General features: G+C 37.7%; 1 protein-coding gene across 2 annotated transcripts in view; it reads right to left on the reverse strand.

Moving 5' to 3' along the window:
* Positions 1 to 2,387: 2,387 nt before the first annotated feature.
* The window catches only part of TENT4A (terminal nucleotidyltransferase 4A), a gene marked incomplete at its 5' end in the record, with an annotated part of 55,894 nt that continues 38,543 nt past the window's right edge, over positions 2,388 to 19,738 (reverse strand). The window contains 2 exons of one of the 2 annotated variants that reach the window (XM_082294023.1): positions 2,388 to 3,212; positions 12,688 to 12,846. In XM_082294023.1, the coding sequence (XP_082150149.1) occupies positions 3,033 to 3,212; positions 12,688 to 12,846 (339 nt within the window). In that variant the 3' untranslated portion in view covers positions 2,388 to 3,032. The remainder of the gene's footprint in view (positions 3,213 to 12,687; positions 12,847 to 19,738) is intronic. The other variant, XM_082294024.1, reaches the window with a different exon arrangement.

Consider the following 19,738-nt stretch of genomic DNA (forward strand, 5'->3'; position numbering starts at 1 on the left):
CTGGGATCAAGGGGATATCTCAGATTTTTATCAGAGAACAAGGGTTCAGGGGAGAATCCTAATGCATTACATGCAGACCACTAACAAGGATAGATAGTTGAGCAGAACCTGTGGGAAGAATAAAGCAAAATCATCACCTGGACAGAAAGAGGGAAAAGGTGGAGTCTGGGAAAACAGAAGTTACAAAACCAATGCTGCTGCACTTAATCTTTGTGTCTGCAGAGATTATATATCCCTCTGTCAGCCATAGCTCACTAGCTAACTGACTTGACAGAAAAAATGATTGTTATTATCACAGCTACTACTGAGTGGTTATTATTTTCCCTTCCCACCACTTCTCTGCTTTTCTCCAGCAGAGACTAATTAAGATTGAGCAAGTACCACAGACTTCTCCGATTGTCACTCCCTAGCCTTGTGTTGCTGTCTATTAAAAACACTTCAGTTCCCTTTCTCAGCATTTACAGATTTATACTAGTTCCTTCCAAAGACCCATTTTTTAAAATTTTGAACTAGTCAGTTGCTGACACTTCAGAGTCCTCTCAGAGGGTTAACAGAACTCCACAAAAAAAGACAAGATACATCCAATCTTTGAGGAGGCCGAAAGCTAGACGAAGATTTTGAAAGGAATTTAGAAACTACAGGAAGCAACTAGAAAAAGAAGAGTTAATGAAAAGTTAAGATACCCCAAGGAATTAGTCAGTCAATCTCCTCTTGAGAATACTATGGGAACCACCTCCAACTCCTCTGCTTTCTCATTATCGAGAGATCAAATCCACAACTACAAAATCCATGCTCACTACTCCCTTTAGAAACACATCACCATCATTTGAGGGCACCCATCCATCTTCCAAACACATTTGGAAGGTGCTCAGCATGAACAACTTAAAGCAGATGTTCAAAGAATACATCAAAGAATGGGACAATGTCAACTGCCACTTCATCCCTTAAATTTCCCATTAAAAAAAGGTACAGAAGAGTGACTGGTCTCCAAAGTTTATTAAAAATCAAAGAATAGAAAACTTTACATAAAAATATGTCAATTTTAGCTTCCACATAGTTGTCCACACAAAAAATTTAAACATTTTTTTAAACCTGTAGCACATAACCACAGTGATAGCCAGGCCAATTCATTTGGTTCACCATGACTGAAGTGTTACATGATACCACTTTTCAAATGAGTTTTGCTTTAAAATGGATGCTAGTATAAGACACCAATTAAAGCCTCTGAAGGCTCTTTAATGTAGTTATGCTCAATATTGCTAGTGTGTGAAGACTAAGCAGTACAGGCTCATGTAACAGCCCTTAGATATTATTTATGAATCAGCTCACAATTTTTAGAACTTTTTTTATTGTGATGAGTCTGAAGCATTAAGACAAACTTTCTGCAAACAGATATGCACTACTCTACTTTGGAATGTTGCCCTCTCTCCCCTCAAGGACCTGTTTGTGTTTGACAGATTCAGTAATAACATGAACTACTTCAAAGGCATACAGCATATTAAAAAGCTTCATGCTTGACACCTCATTTCAATATTCAGATACCAGTTTTAAAACCTTCTCTATCTGTACACAGTATAGATGTCCTGTTAACAGGATTCTTCAGCTTTCTCTGCTAGTGGACTTACATAACTTACCTGTAGTTTTCTGTATAGCTTAAGAACTCTCACTTAAAAAAAGGGAAGTCAGAGGGCATGAGATGTGACCTACTCCCAGGACAACTGTGGTGCTTTAAAAACTCAGGGTTAGGCAGGATGTACATTTTTCAAAAAGTTAAAGACAGTGTTTGTCATGGCAATACACACTTGCATAGTATACCTGTATGCATCTGTAAATTAAGTGCCAGCCACTCATACTGTGTACAACACTGGGCTGTGCTCTCCTGCAACACATTAAAAGATACTTCTTGTAATGCTTAGAGCAGCTGAAGTACTTTTTATATATTTGCTCTTAACAGAACTAATGCATACTACTATACAGATTCCTTAATGGAATCAACATATTTCCTTTCTCCACATTCCTTAAGCCGGGTACCTCTGTTTAATAGTGTTGTTTCAACCCAAACATTAACAGGTTACATTACTAAAATGCATCAAAGCATGTAGTTCACAGCTTTTTAATTTCCTATCAGGACTTGAACCAACCTTTTTCCCATTCCTCTCAAAAGGTTTGCTTCTGGTACTATAAATGTTGGATTTGTTGTCTAGTTAAAGAAAATTAAAACTCATTGGTCAGAGCAAGACAACTGATAGAGGCCAGACAATGAGCTAAAAAACACAGGGTCAAAATGCTTTGGAGCTTCATAAATTCTTAAAACTGTAAGCCAAATCGCACTTTCATTGTGAATCAAGAAGCCTCAAATGTTACCAAATGTCATGTTTATAACACTGCTCAGACAACCTGCCAAAACTATGACCCCAACTTAGATAATGCAACCTGGGAAAGGATCTGTAAATTAAAAAACCTCTTCCCCTTAAATATAACTTATGTGATAATATGAAATTAAATTAAAAATTCCAAGTTATTGCACAAATCATACTTCCAATATTTACAGAGAAAAAAATTGAGCTTTGAAAAAAAAAAAAAAACAAAACAAAAAAACAGGAGAGCAGCAAATTTACTTTTATGAATTCCCAACTTGATCTGCTGCAAAGAAGAAAAAAATAATAATTCCAAGGGGCTGAAGTTTCCTTCACTTCTAAAATAAAAGAAAAGGAACAGATACAGCCACAGCAAAAAAGCTACAGCATTTGTAAATGTCCTTGCAGTTCTATTGTCAGAGCTGCTTCGGCACTGAATGAACCATTGTGGGAAGGCAGAAAACAAACTTCCACATTTAATAAGGCTTCACAGATAAGCACAACTACTTCTTGAAGATGGACTGAACCACCACACAAAGAAACATGCAAAGAAGTCAGCTGCAGATATTTGGCAACACCAATAAAACGATGTGCTGGACGCTGGTCTCCATCCCTCAAGTCGAGTGGCACTCACTCAGTTTGTCTGAGCAGGGAAGGTCATTTTGGCATCTGCCATTATCTGCTCAGACTGATAGGCAAACTGTCTCTGTGTTTTTTCCTTCTCCATATATTACGATTGTACTGGTGGTGTCCTCGGTTACCAACTGGTTGCCTCATACCTCCACTGCTGACAGGGCTGTAGCTGTTGCCTTGGTTATGAGTTCCTTTCATGGAAAACTTCATTCCACTGTGCTGCTAAAAAAAATAAAATAAGGTAAGCATTCATTTAAGCATAAAAACAACAGACAAAACATATATTACCAGTTGTATTTCCTCAACATATAAGTCACTTCCACAAAGCACTGCTTGAAGCAACTGGTCTTTTCACGTTTAATTGTAGCTGTGCAAGTCGCAAGGCACTAACAACTTACTAAGTGTTTTCTGAAGAAAATGTCCTGCAAATGAAATGGTGTAGATTTCAAAGTATCTTTAAAACCCTCGGATCTCAGTATGAAATATAGTCACTGTACAACTTCTTTATAAAACCAGAGAACTTCCACATTAAATACTAACTGTGACAGATGTGTCTATTTTGGAGTATCTTAGCAAAAGCATGACCAAGTGAGATACTTAAGTCTTTCAGAAACATCATGGACAAATACAAGAGCTGATGCATGGGGGGTACAAGTCTGCTTTTCCCATAATCTCAAGTCAGTGACAGGCAAACTAAGTATGTCTTGTGAGGAGCTTGTAAATCCTACTGGTGTGATCATCAGATTACACAGCTCCTAGACTGTACCTCATATGCAGACCAAGGCAAAACAATTAAGTGATCAGAAATACAGCATGACACTTTCTTCAAGGGATCTCCAATAACTTGGAACAAAAACTGCCCAGAAGGTTTAGCAGCAACCTGAGTAAACCTACCACACCATAAGGTACTACAGGCATCACTATCACTATAGATGTATACACTAAGTTGGCATACAGTAACTTGGTATGTACTTAAAATAGGTACAAGAGTTTCAGAAGATGAAACTGAAAGACTTCCTAAATACTGAGAACATCAATGCAAGCAACATTTCCTGATGTCTGACAGCAATAACTCAACAGATAACTGATTGCCTGTAGCAAAAGCTAATTCTAACCTTAAGTGATTAAACAGGAACACAGAGCTAACATTTGAGACAACTGCTTAGAACACTAAAGTAGCTGCAGGTATTTCATATTCTGTATTTCCAAACAAGCGTGAAGTAGAAAGAAAGGAGAACACCAAGCCACCCTTACAATTGTGTGCACAAAAAAACCCAGTTATTGAACGCATAATGCCATAAGCAACATTTTATTGTCAAACTGTAATTGAAGAGATACTGAGCATCCAGAAAGACAAAGTGGTGAAGACTAGTGTTGAGGAACAACCACAGTTAACTGCAGGGTGGCAAAAAACCTTTAAAACTATTTTGGATTTGTACAGTTTCCTACAGCAACCTAATTAACCATCACGGAACTTCTAAACTCTCAAGATAGATGCACTATGTGTTATCCTAAGACTACCAGTGGCAAAATACTTCAAGGACAAACAAGAAGAGGAAATGCAGGTCGAGACTTTTTCATTAAGAGAGACAACTTCCCAAACATAATTTACTGATGTACATTTCATAAATAGCTTCTAGTAGATGTTTTAGGAAGTCAACATGAAACAAAAACAAAAAAACCAAAATAACAAAAAAAATTAGAATGTTTTATATTTTTGGCAAATAGTCCTTCAAGCAAACACACCATCTTGTCACATTTTCCTGCTAAGTTTTCTAGTTCAGTAAGTATATATCTCTGACTCAATTATATATAAACATTTACTTGAAATGACATCAAAACACTAAAAATGACCCCATAGTAGTCAAAACACTAAAAGTAGCCAGTCATCACAGTTACCGTCAACTATATACTGAAGAAAGACAGAGGGAAAACTTCAGTATTGCTACTGAACAACTAGAACAAAAGTCTGATCAAGCAGCATACAAACTTCCAGGAACCTTATCCATCCACTTCAGTTGAAAATTTGAAAAATCTTGCAATTTCTTCCTCAATATGAGTGAGGATTCACAAGAAAAAAAATACTGGGGGCAGGATGACAGGTGACCCCCAAGACCACACAAGGAGCACAGCAAGTATGACGATTAAGTGCATCTACCTGTATCCTAAAAGATGTCACACCCCTTGTTTGCTCAAAAGGTAAACAAACTTTCAAAGAATGATAAATAACTGAGACAGAACGTGAACTCTAGCTTGTGATGAAGCATTTTGCATTGTTCTTAGTTCATCAAGATATAGATTGTCCATCTATTGGACCAGGATCTGAATCCATCAGTCTTATGATTCATCAGCTGAGAGAGGTGCTTAAGGAAGTTGACTCAGGGACCACTTCAGTCACAGATGATACCTTTGTATTTACTAGTCCTCAACTACATTTTGTTCACTAGTTTGCTTGGTTTTTTGAAACTGTCAGCTTTTAGCATCTTGCATCCTGTGCTATGGCATTTCACAGCTTAAATGAGCATCGCATTTAATTTGAGCCTACTACGGTATGATCTATCAGTTCTTGGGAGTATTGTCATTCTGCTCTCTAACTTTTGCATACACTGCTGACAATTACACAGACCTAGATCATATACCTCATCTTGTCGAAGTTAAAACAATCATTCTTTCTTCACACAGAAGCAATTCCATGTGTTTGATTACTATTACATCTTTCCCTATTCTGCTTCCATTTGTGTTTTGACTTTCCCCGATGAGAAAAGAAGCAGCAAAATTATACCCACTGTTGGTGTTCTGCAAAAACATCACGATGTCATCTTTACAAGAAACTGTTGGCTCAGGGCTTACCACTCTCTGCAAAGTTTAAATTATTTCTCACCCTCCTGACACATCACCTTGAAGGGTCCTTCTGCACCTCTTCTCAGGCAGACCTTACAGTGCTTCACACCACCAGCAAACTTCACCAGGCTTCATCCACTGCCTTTTAGACATTAGGCAGCACAAACTCCTGCAGGGCTATCCTGGTGACCTCCATTTCTTACAAGAACCGAATTTTAGTTCCTCATCTTCCCATTAGTTAACTGTTAAAAAGGGGACACACATCATTCATTTAGCTTCTTTCAGGATCTTCGATTTGCTTCATGTTTTTGTAAATCTCAAGAGGCTGTATCAAACAGCTTTCTCTTGTGCACTAACTTCTGGACATTCAGATGCTCAGGAGTCACACAATCACTGAGAGGTGGCATGTCTGTAAGCAGATGATGGCTAGAGAGAGATCAGGTAATCCAAGAAGATAGCCCTTCGTCTGTGATACGGCAGATAAATCTTCGATTTAGAAGTTTCAATTTCTTTGGATCTATTTCTCTAGATAGAACAATCTCTCCCATCTTACAACTACTTATTCAACAACTGAATGATAGAATTGGTTTGGTTTTTAGCTGTGTTGAAAAATCTGCTAGATGTGGAGGGAAAACTAAAGAATTCACATTTAAGACAAGCCTGGGGGTGGGGGTAAGGTGCAATCCTGCATCACATACCAGGTTAAATAAGTTTCCAGGAAAAAAAAACAACAACAGAACATGGAAAAAAATATTAACAAATAAACAGAAAACCCCAGAACTTAACAGGAAATAAAAAACAGGAGGGGAAAAAAAAAGAAAGAAAAAGCCCCAGAAAAATCTCAAGAAAAGAAATTTGGTTGCAATAGACATACCAAGTAATTATTTGCTAAGGAAACCAAACTTCTATTCTTAAATACTGGCAAATTTACTATACAAAACTGCTGACATTTAAAGACTGCCATTATTCAAAAAGAAAATTTATAGCCAGAAATCAATCCCCTACAATTTGAAATAACACAAGTAACATAACAGAACTAAACTCTAAACATAAACAGGCTTCTAAATCATTTTGCTCTTTTGTTGGGTTTTTTTTTTTGCCTGATAGCATTTCTGAAGTAAGATGACAAAAAAAACCAAAAAAAAGACAGGGAAATGTTGATAATAAAGTATCTGTACTAAGATTCAAGAAAGATTATACATACAGTGCTCCAAAACGATTGGTAAGTACTTTACAGAGGTAAACAAAAAGCTTAGAAAAGGCATAAGACAGTTTTGAAAGATTACATGTTTACTATTTTGTTGTTAAGAGTACAAGATTAACGGCCATGACTGAATCTAGTCTGCAGTTATCAGACTTGTAATCAAATTCATATACCTCAAAATCATTTCATGTGAAATATCAGAGTAGTATTCAGAGTTACCTTAATGTACCATTAATATTTTTAGTATCCCTTAAATAACCTAACATGCAGTCTCAAAATATTTCACAAAGTTTGCAGTATTTCCAAATTCTGTATTATAGGCTTGTAGCACTCGCTCACTTTCTGAGCATAATGTCTGTAAATACACTAAAAAAATTTTATCTTCTTGTTCTTTATGAAATAAATTCATTGTTTTGCAGAGAAATAATGGATAATGACCTAACCAACATTTTAGTCACAACTGCATAAGCAATAAGCCAAGTATTAAGCAACCTAGCCTCATTAAATTAGTTAACAGGATTCTACAAGATAACTGCACATGCTACCTGGGTATACTCTTAACCTGGTAAGATTTCTGTGTGGTTTAGATATCTAAGCTGAAGTAGAGAAAAACCAAAACAAGTTCTTCCAAAAGTTGTTTAGTACTGACAATCTAGGGAAATAAGGCCCAAAGCACTACAAAGACTCTTCTCTTTCTGGGGCCTACAGGCTACTTTCAGCTACAACTAATTAGATCTTGAGCTCTGAACAGATTTTATAAAATGAGCCCGAACTCTTTACTGCTGCTATTAAAAGGGGAAAACACCATTTATGAAGATAACTGTGAACAGCAAAGAAAAGAAAAACCAACATGGAGACTAGAAAGAGCTCAAAAGCAAGAAAAATTGTACACAATTTCAACACAAGAGAACTGGAAAAATTAAAGCTGCAAGGGAGCAGATTATATCAATCCTTCATATCTTATTTCACTTCATTACAGGCTACTGGCAGAGCTACCACACAAATGTCAAGGTTCTCTTCACCTTTCAAAACAGGCTAGGCAAGACTAGTATGAGCAGCTCCAGGACAAACTAGTATTTGAGAGAGCAGAGGGCCTAGTCCCCAAAATGAGTGACTGACAGTAGAGACTACTGTCAGCATCACAGTAAATACTGAATTACATTATGGCAAAGAAAGTAGAATGACACATGAAATAAATACCCTTTTTGATCTTGTCACTACCCAGGTTTCAAAACTGAGGGGCAGGAGTCAAAACAATGCTACCAGAAGACAGAACTCATACTTCAACTTTGCTGCTGTTGTGACACAGGCCATGAAATGTATCTGCATACTTGTCACTACAAGGAACAAGAGCTTTTTTAGCACAAAGCTGACAATTTCAGACCTTAAAGAGAAATCTTACCTCACTGAGAATTCCCACTTTTTATTTGGAACAGAAAAACTACTACTACAGTAAGAAAACCTCCTTCCAAATGATGAGGAGATACCAATACAGTACATGTGAAAAAGTCTGCAGAGGAAATGAATGTGCAATCACTCAAATCCATCTCAGTTTGTGAATAAAAACCTGATTACAATGACACTGGAAGATAAAGGAGTACTATGCAAACAAAAGGAAGATATGACTCCCACATTTCTGTAAGTCTTTTATTTATGGTGAGTTTGTTTATGTTTCTAAGAAACTACTATTTAGACCTTACTTTGTCTTTCCTGCAACTCAAAAAGTGCTCAGGAAGCAACTGCCAATGTGGCCAGTGAGGCTCTCATACAGTCCTATAAACATCTAGACTGTATGTTTATATGGAGACCTCTGGAGACCACTTAAGCCAACATTCTGTTGTAAGCAGGGTCAGATCAGGTTATCCAGAGCCTGGTCAGGCTAAGTCAGTTTCTATACATGGAAGGATAACACCACATAAAGACTGCCTGTATAAATACAGGACAACCTAAATGAAAAATCTCTAGTACTGATTTCAGCTGAGCAACCTCTGAAACTCAGATGCAGATTTTCCTTCTCTTCTTTTCTTAGGAAAGGAAATCAAACATCATGTTCTCCTAAGTTCTGCATGTGTTAAAAACCAAACAATGTTCTGTCATACATGGAAGATGGGAGTCTGACACTGAGAATCAAAACTCTTTCTGAAATATACAACTGTAGCCTCCTTCCTATGACAACACACTGGCTCTGAAAAATTAATCCACCCTAAATGAGAGCATTCTCAATAAAACAAAATAACAGAAATGTCATTTGGTTGAGTGAAGAAACCTTCAGTACCTAAACAGCTTATAAATGCCATTGAACAAATCAGGTCATTTCTAAATTGAAGCTGACATACCGAAAACCATGGAGAATCACAATATATGAAGGGAGTTCAGCATATTTGTACACTGGCTAGTTGATGACACCTGCCTTCTCAGAAATATTTGGTAAAGTTCGGCACTGACATGAATTAAAATATGTCTTTACAAACTTATCTTTCATCCAAGTGAACTACACTTAACTGTTTACACTCAGCTAAAAGAAATATTTTTGACTCAAGGCCTGACCAATTTTGTTTGCAATGCTGCTAACCTTTCAGCAATCATTTCAGAGATACTAGCAGTATCAGCAGTACTAGTGAGACAAGGCAACACCATTAGCAGTTGTTCTGAATAAAAGCCAACTCTGAAGCAAAGTATGTTGACCAGAAAAGTGCCTGTAACCCTGTAAAAAATTGTTTTAAAAAGCAGTATAAAACTGTAAAAAAGCAGTTTATAAGTTTAAATGTTCCACCTTATTTGGCCAAACTCAAAAGAATCTGAAAAAAAAAGAACTTACTCCTTCAAATCCTTTTACAAGTTTTGACTGTAGTATTTCAGCACCGACATTAAGGTTTCATTTCCTGGTTGTCTCCATAGCAACAAACATACTCCCAATCAGACATCACTAATCTTTAGTGGAGGTTTTCTCAGACACACTAGAAGCCAGCCAGTGCAGCAGAGGGACTGGCTTTAGATAATTTGGAATCAAGACACAACCCATTGGGCAAAAAAGAAAGCACCTTAAATGAAAGAGTTCTTCTGACCTAAGAAAAGGAAGTTTCTTCTGTCTTCATTTTGGTAACCTAGAGAACAGCAATCCAGCATGAATTAAACTTGTCTCAAAGGAATGGGGAATGTAGTCCCCTCCTCTCCTTGGGAAGTTACCAAGCAAGCAATTTCTGCCCCCTCTACTCATCTGGACATACATGTCAACATCTGTTTTTCTGCTTATTTTTAGTGGGCAGCTTCATAAACTGTTCTGCTCCTCCAAGCGAAATTTCAAACTGCTGTCAGCAGAGTAGAAGAATGATTACCTTGGAAAAATGATGGATGATGATGATCCTGAAAAGCACACAGACCTGTGCCAGGAGCTTCATCAGTCCCTGAACTATCTGGAAATTCTTCAGCGCAGTACATAAATAGAATTGGTAATCACACCAAACATGTTTCAAAAATGAAAATACCAGGAAGATTTAGCAGCAGCAAACTTGCCTAGAAGGCTATAATTTGTTCAAAATACAGTTAGTGCTCTTGGCACCTCCTGCTTTTTAGAGTTGTACTCAACACCTAGGTACAGCTTTCCAAGCTGAACTGAGGTGGAAAACGTTGCCAGGGAGAAAGCTGAAGACACCATGCAGACAAATGAATCCCTTTCAAAACTTCCTTCTGAATACGAAAGAAGACTTGCTTTTAAGAAAGTCTAGCACAAGTTCAGATTTATCAGGGCAGGAGTCCTCTAAGATGGCAGAAGGTGCCTATTAAGAGTTATAAGCTAGCTGGGTCTCATGTTACATCAACTCAAAAGAAAAGCCTAATCTAGCAAAGTCATGCTCCAGCAAGTTGGAAGTGGAAAGAAGATATTTACAGTATTTTGGGTAAAATTATTTCATTTCCTACCTCTGACTCAATCATAAACTTTATCAAAAAAGAACACTCCTACTTCACAAAATACAAGCTTTTGGTAAATTCAATGCAAAAAATCCCATTATCCCACTTCTAAACTATAAGTAGCAAGAAATTATTCTGATTTAATGTGATTCTCAAAGGCACATCTTTGTTAAGAAAAGCCACAGAAAAATTCCCACTTTTAAACATGTAAGTACTATAAAACTACTAACAGAACAGTTAACAATCACTTAAAAGGACAGCCAAGGAACAGAAAGCCAGAAAAAGTGCTACAAAGCAGTTGTCTTCCAAGATTCAAGATTCCAACAGAGATCCAAAATTCACACAACACACTGCCTCTTCACAATGGTGGCAAACACTCTGAATGCCAACTTGTTTGGTACTAACAACTGCATGCCTCCTAACTAGCTCTAGGGTACTTCTTTAGAAAAGCAGAGCTGTTAGGGAAAGAATCATCTACACTAGGTTTGTATTTTAGATGAACTCTTAACTTAAAACAACTCTCCAGTTTTATTCTAAAAAAACTTTTAAAGTTTCAGACTGTACTGTATTCACTAGGCAGTGAATATTCACTAGCAGACACTAAAATAGAAATACATTATTCTATTAGCTTCTCACTAATACAACATTTCCTGTGCAGGTAAGTGGGTATTGCCTAGGTGGGACTGAGCAGTAGGGAAAGTAAGGAGGGGAAGAATCTGTGTAATCAGTTAGAACACTAAAACCAAAGGCAAGTCAAGGGAAGTGATCATTTCCCCTCTACTCAGCACAGGTGAGGTCACACACGGAGTGCTGGGCCCCATTTGGGCTCCCCAGGAATCGAGATGCGGACAAATGGGAGAAAGTCCAGTGAAGGTCCATGAAGATAAGTGTTGAATCAAATAAAAAAAGGCAAAGTCATTAAGTTGAAAATGTCTTGGCCTAGATTCCCGTGAACTCTGATACAAGGACTCGGAGAAGAAGGAAAACCTTACAAGAACTTGACCAAAACTAAGTTTCAAATGAACCAGCTCACAGTTTTGTTATCATGTGCAACCTGCAATCCACAATTTGCATTAAGCCTCATGTGAGGCATGTTTTACTAATAGCTGTAATTATCAAGACTGAGGGAATGTTTTCCTGCAGAAAGATGCACTGAGGTTGTACCAGAATAGATACATTAGCCAAAAAAATTCAGGTCCCAGCACATTTATGCAAACATTTAATTTTTTGGTAAAAATTCTTGTACACTTGTCCATAATTAATTTTCTGTTCTCTACCTTTAAAATGTATTACAGAAAATTACAAGTACAACAAAATCTGTTCTAATAATTCAAAATCAAGACAACTAAGTAAGCCTAGAAAGGTTAATACTATTCCTTAAAATTCAAAAACTATCTTACACCTCCACCACATATAAGGTGGTGGGAATTAAACAGCCTAAACAAATACCCCACTAGTTGGGCACGAGGATTCTCAAACACAAAGAGTCAGACACCTGACACTCGTTCTTTAACTTACTCCTAGGTGTCGATGTTGTGGAGGGGCTCTTCTACTCTAAACCCTTTCCCACCCTTTGCTCTCCCCGCACCTCTGACACAGCAGGTGAGTACTTTTATGACCACATGAAGCTTAGCACATGCTACATGAAGGTTATCCTCAGAGGCTTTTAGACTGACAGCACAGTGCACATGACCTACACTTGCGATGTGATCGCTTGCTCGTGACAGAGTTGCTGGCTCATACCTGATTACTGGCGGCCATTATCAAGGTTCTCGGAGGCGCAGATTGGGGTTTACCACTTGGCAGGGGCAATGCGGGTGCTAAACTGGCCATAAGCTGAGTCGGTGCTTGAAGACTGAACTGGTAAACATTAGGAGCTGTGCAAGGTGCTGTATCTGATTCCTTTTGGCAGAGAAAAAGGGGAAAAGAAAAGCAACTTTACAGAAAGTACAGTATATTCAGACTATGCACGTGAAAATGCACCCAAATATCAACTCAAGTGAATACTACAAAACATAATGATTTTTTTCAATAGTAAAAAATAAAATAAAATAAAAGCCAGCACTATGTTTATTTTATACATCCAGCAAAAGTTTAACTGAACCTCTATTAAGAAGAAAATGTCAACAGGTCTATGGCAATCACAGGTCAGTTCCAGTCAGCACAAATCTAAAGCCAAAGTTATGTCTCTACCAAATTCAAATTAAAAGATGAGAACTAAGGCTGGGAAAAAACAGAACAAGAACAGCAACACTAGGTGACAGAAGGGCAAGAATTTTAGGTGTCAAGACAGATTCGGTCCCCTGAACAGTGTTCTGGATTGTACTTATTTATATGGCAAAGTTGCTCACTGTAATTGCTACAGTCTTCTCCCACCCTACCCAGCAACAGCAAAGTTAGGGCTCCACCTGCCAAGAAACAAGCTGATGCTCTGCCAGCCAAGACCAGTATACACACACCAGTCACACACACCACTGCTCACCGGGAGTTCTGCTCCCCTGGCTTTCCATCTGAAATCCGAGGGAAATTCTCCAGGGAAAGCAAGATGGATACAGAATAACAGAAAAGATACTGCAAATGAAACTGGTATCACTGATTACTACTCTTCCTCCTTCCAGCCCAATCACCAGCAATTTCAGATGCATCCTAAGCAGACATACTGCTGATGCTAAAGTACTGTGTGTCTGGAGCACTTAACAAGGAGGCAAGCACAGATTCAGGGGTTTACAGGAATTACTTAAGTCTGAAAATACCTGACTACATCAGTTCTTAAATGACCAATTATTTTCTAAGTTGAGAAAGGTGGAAAGCAAGCTACAGCCTTTTAAAACAACTTTGAACACAAAAAAATCTTGTAAAACTTATTTTTCAGCCATAACACAATGGCAGAAGTAGCTTTCCCTACATTTTACTGCTGCTTTTTACCACGTTCTTAACTCCAAAGAATTCTGAACTTAAAGACAATGGAAAAACCTATTCTTTATCCCAAACCACTAGTGTTGTTTCCACTCCCAGCTGTCTGGTTCAAAATATAGCAAGAGATGGAGCTTGGCCAATTAGCAGTTTAGAAGTTACCACATTAAAAGGCATTATTGGCTCAGGTCATCACAGATCTTTACTGTTGAAGTAATTACTGAAGTATTCTACTGCTCTGTCTCTAAAGATTAATTGCCTGGAAGCAAAGAATCTTCACTTAAATCACACAAACTTTAAACAGATCTCCAGCACTACTACTTGCCCTCACATGGCCTTGTTTTCTAAATTAGATTCTTCAGTTAGAGAATCAGCTGCTCAAGAACAGAAACAAAAAAATATTTCAAAGCTTTTCCTGGGGAAAAAGACTATATAGGTGAGATGGACAACTGTGAATACTGAGCAGCCTAACCAATGAGCTACTACAAAGCAAAACTTGCATCCCAGCTGAATTGAATACTCATAGTAGAAAGAGCCCTCAATAAAACCAGTCTGTTAGAACAACCAGTCTTTTACTGGTCTCTATAAAGTTGTGCTTACTAAAAAATAAGTTCTAGAAAGAAGGGAGCTGTTCTCCTATTAGTTCAACTAGTGATAAAAGTTAGAGTATGCCTTTGTGAAGCAGATAGCTGCATCATGAATTCATCACAGACACATCATACTCGTAAAACAATCTGTGCAGAAAGTTCTTATTTATGGGATCAGATAATTATTCTTTAATAAATACGTTCATCATAGTGGGAAACTACATGCTGTAGCACTGACCAAAAATTAAGCTTAGTTGATGCCTGGATTAGATGGCATTTTTCTCTTTTACCCAAGCCTACAGTATCAACACTGTGGGAACAGGCTAAGGTCTCCACAAAGACTGGACACTTTGGGTCATGGAATTATTAAAAAGCTTATGAGAAGAGAGGGAAATGAACAGACAAGTTCTAAGCATGCTCACCATGTACCCATGTGCTCAACAGGTACCCATGAGCTAGCAGACAGGATGGAAAAAGGGATCTTATTGTCTAGCCAAACCAATGTGCAAATCCATTGCAATGCAGCCTTCGCAAACCTGACCAAAGAACTATTTTAGTGTCTCCATTCAAAGGATCTCCCCTTTCTCTTCTACTTAGATACAATTAGATCCCTGACGGTGAACATACCTAACCCAGATGGGACACTTCTCATTAGTGAGACTTCTAAGGGGCTTTTGAGCAACAAAGAGTTGCTCAAAAGAGAAAGAGTAGTAGATGGAAGAGAAAAATGTGTCATATAATTTAACTGAGATTAGATTTCACCACCAATGAAGCTTGTGTTGCTTTATTTTAATTTTGTAATAGGTATGTTCTTCTGCCTCAAGGGTTATTCACTGAAACATCTCATACAAGCAGGTTATTTCTTTCTTCTAAGGCATTCCTGGTTTGCTAATAGGATTACTGAATGGAGTTGATATCGTGACTCCTCAAGAGCAACAAAATCTTTCTGTGAAGAGCAGCATTACCCTTCTCAAACTGAAAGATTAATATCGGATCGGAAAATTGAGCCCAATGTTAACAAATCTGATTTTCCATACGCACTGCCTACACTGAAGGATTAAATCTTTCTTGGTCTTCTGGACCAGATTCTCAAGTGTAACATGCAAACTTGAAGCACTAAAGAAGTTCAGATGACCTACAAGTAAACACATGGGAGGTAACACTCTTGACACATTAAATACGCATCTGGAAGACAAAAGCTCTAACCACTACTAGGGTGAGGGCTACAGAGGTCACATCAAAAAAGATAAATGTTCACTAAAGGGGTTAAGATCCCTCAACTGATTTTAGCAGATAATGTAGGCATAAAGCTACAAGACTACACTAAGAGCTAAGAGAAGTTCCTGATCTCTTGAATAGTACTACTGTGAATGCCTGACAGAGTACCTCATCCTGCAAGGAAAGTATCTTCTAAAGATATGCTTCTGGAAACCAAGAAAGACTACAACATGCAGGTGTATCCTCCTGGGACATTTCCATTTTAAAACATGCTCTTTAATCAGTTTCAACTTCCTGATTAAGAACTTCGTACCCAGAAGGAAGATTTCTACTTGTCATAGCCCTGATTACCGAGAACTCTAATTTACTTTAATGCTGGAAAAAACAAAGTATGGAAGATACCTAGAAACTCAAGAGTTACTGATGAACTTCTGCCTAGACACAGTGAAACACTGCAGTCATATGACAGATGAAGAACTGAAGCAATCTTAAAATGCAGACTTCTCTTCCTGACACAGGAGGAGAACAAAATAAAATCCTTTATTCTTCTGCAGAATGCATTTCCCATCATAAAAAGACCCAGGACCTCATCACCAAGAGAATATTTACTTACCAAAAACTCATTACTAACTAGGTCTGGCCATAAGAGGTTATTTCAATTCCATTAGTAACTAAAGGCTTAAGATACCTGGTAAACTTTTTAGTTAACAATAGCTACCATTTCAGAGCTTTTCCATTTCCAAGACAGTATGCTTTCTTAAAAGCTGAAGTCACCTAAGCCTAATTCATGACCCCAGTTTGTTTAAGTTTGGCTCAATGCTAAAGGAGTCTAACTATCCTAAAGTCAGTATTCAGAAATAAGAACTTAAACAATAGAATGCAAGTCGCCTGATAATGTGATGTATTTGGGTTTTCGGCCCTGTCTCCAAGAATGAACTACAGAAGTCTTGGCAAAAAATCCTTATTGTTCCCACTCTCAAAATCTCTTCCACTAATTAAACAATTTTTTTTTCCTCTTTCCCATAACATTCAGGAGCTGGAAGCTGTGAGAGAACAATGACCAGTACAGTAAAAATCATGTTCCATCTTTGAAAGCAAAGAACTGAAAATTGTTGTTTATAATTAACACTTCACATTGTACATTTTCAAAGTGTTCCTCTCCTTTCTTATAATTACAGTGATTTAACAGATTACTGCTGCCAGTCTAACTCCTTCTGCCTCTTTTCCCATTCTGGCATTCTCCATTACACCTGCAGTAGAATCTGACATTATTATGAGCTAATCCACAGAGGTGAACCACAGAAACAGTAATCCCCTTCTTACTAGTTTTACTTTCTGAATCAGCTCACCACAAGATTAGGTGAACACCAGTGCAGAAATGCTGGAGCACCTAATGAAAGGAAATTTGGCTAGCAAATACATCCTGTTACTGAATTGGCTTAGTAAAGTGTAAAACCACACTCCTTTGAACATAAAGCAACACCAGAGAACTTCAGACATGTCATAGTTTGGGGCCATGTGCAGGAGAAGAGCTTCAATGCACGCTCTCACTTGAACGGTTTTAGCCCCAGCGTACTTAACTCTGCTTGATAAAACACCGTGCTTCCAAGGTGACTTTATGATCAACCCCCGCCCTCAACCCACTTCTTCCACATTGTGTGCCATTTTCCTTCTTGGTAGGTGGAGCCATAACTTCAACTATGGTGTAAATAAAGTAGAATTGAGATGAACAAAATTTCTACTTCTATGGAAGATCACAAGATAATTTGCATCAATACAGTTGCTGCACTTCCACTGGCCAGCCTATAAACAATACAAGTCTTGAGCTAAGGTGAAATTGGTTGATTTTTCTGCCTTTCATTGCAAAAAGAAATTGGTCACTGTGACTACAGAAGGGGAAAAGTGAAAGAATATAGGACACACAAGCAAACTGAAAAATATGCATCCTCTAAAAGCATTCACGTTTGTTTTACAGGAGGACAACTGAAAACATTATCTAATTAGTATCTACCAGATTAAATACAAGTACAGTACCCCTTCAGTCACAGCTCATTATATCCTGAGAGGTCTGACTGCAAGCTTTTTCCATGTTTTATCAATACTCACTGTATTTCAGATGAGCCATCTTAAATAAAAAAGGCCCCAAGAGTGTGTGATTTAAAACTTCCTTTGTTGCCCAATATTTTCATTTCACAGGCTTTCAACTGGTCTGTATTGTTAACAATATAAAAATATTTCCAGTTTAATTTTCAAGTTATGCATTAAATTATAGGACTCATTATGAAAGCTGAACATGCACCATACTAGACTACAAATACTGAATTTAGGTTTTCTTCCATCCTAAAATTACTTAGTACCTCTGTGGGGTTTTTTTTTCATGGGAGGGAATGTTAAGATATGGCAAGATTACAACTTAAGACTTTGGCACCAGAAACTACTCTGAAGTCAACTCTTCCAAAATTATGTGCTTCTCTCCTTACTTCACTGACCTCACATCAGAAAAATCCCACTTTACTTGCTGAATTACAAATTCCCTCTGCATCCTCTACTGCTTAGAACAACTTACTGAATAAAATTACTTTAGAATTTTGTATTCAAAATTGTGCCTCCTGCAGCTTTGCAGAAATTTACTTCAAGTGGATATGGAGAAGAGACTGCTCAAGGAACTGATACAGAAGAACTGAGGAAGAGCACAAGACAATATAAACACCACACTGTCCTTTTGTCAGAGATACAGGTTAAAAACCTCAAAAACAAACATGGGGCCATACAGTGAAAAATAGGCAAAAGCAGCACTAGAAAAATATGTTCCCTTCTGGTCCACAGGAAGTGATAGTAATCTGCACAGCAAGAATAAGAAAAAAGAATGCAGTTTTAAAGGATTTGGGGGCTTACACTCTTAAATGCCCCAAATCAAATGTCAATTAAATGCTTTTCCCCACTAACATCAGGCTGTCCTGCACTTAGGGTTGCCACTGCTTTATTTGCAGACAACCTATCTGCAAGCCAGAACTTCCATCTCTCTGAAAACTAAACATTAAGAGGCTTTTTTAAGAGCTTGCCTCTATTTGTTCAGGAAGGGGAGAAGCTTAAGACAAAACCTGCATTATTCTATACAAAGATGATCAACTATTCATACATATTTGAACAGTTACTCTGGTTAGGACACAAGAATATTCAGGCATATAGAAAGAAGAGAGAAACATGTGTAGCTCCTGCTCTCAGGATGAGAATTTTATTAGGCAACCTCCTTTTGCCCTCACTCCTTACACATACAATTTCAACTACAACTCTACAAATTAATCATTCATTAAGATGGATTTAACAAGACTACAAGAAGAGCTGTTACATATTCTGAAGTGTCTGTCTCTCTACTGCAGATAAGCATGCCTTATGCCTGCAAATTTAATCACTTTAAAAAAGCACATTTATCCAGACAAGGTACGTCATATACTCTATCACCTCTCTCTCTGAATATGGAAGCACAATAGTTCCTGCTAATAAACTGAAATTTAGTCTGGCTAATAGGAAGGAAGGTGAGATGGTTGATAAATTCATTAAGCATGTTGAGTTCAAGTACTAAGCCTCAATTACTGCAAAGCAAGTAACAGTTCCAAAAATAAGTGTGGATCTTGTATGCATTCAGCAGAACTGTAAGAATAATGAGTCTTATTCTTACCAGTCATATTTATATATTAGTCTCAGAATGTAAGCATTCAATCAAGGTACTCAATACATAATACAATACAGTGACAGGACACATTCACAAAACACTGAAGCTCAGCATATTCTCCAGCTGATGGGGCTGAACCGTGGGGAGATTACGCACTGACATTCTGATGAAAGCTTTTTATAACCCTGCAAGGGTTACAGTTAAAATTTCAAAAACAGTCTGAAAGAAGACACTCTAAATGTTAAGAAGTTAAAAAGAGGCAAGGACTGTGTCACCTCTAAAGCTAGACTACAGGGGTACCTTTTTCACTGAAACTTCAACTACCTTGGCATGACTTAATTGTCTTGAGAACTCAGAGGTCTTCACAAAATTATCTCATCTTAGAAGCCCACACAACATTATC

This window comes from Coloeus monedula (genome assembly GCF_965178545.1).
Source record: "Coloeus monedula genome assembly, chromosome: 1".
Taxonomy (NCBI): domain Eukaryota; kingdom Metazoa; phylum Chordata; class Aves; order Passeriformes; family Corvidae; genus Coloeus; species Coloeus monedula.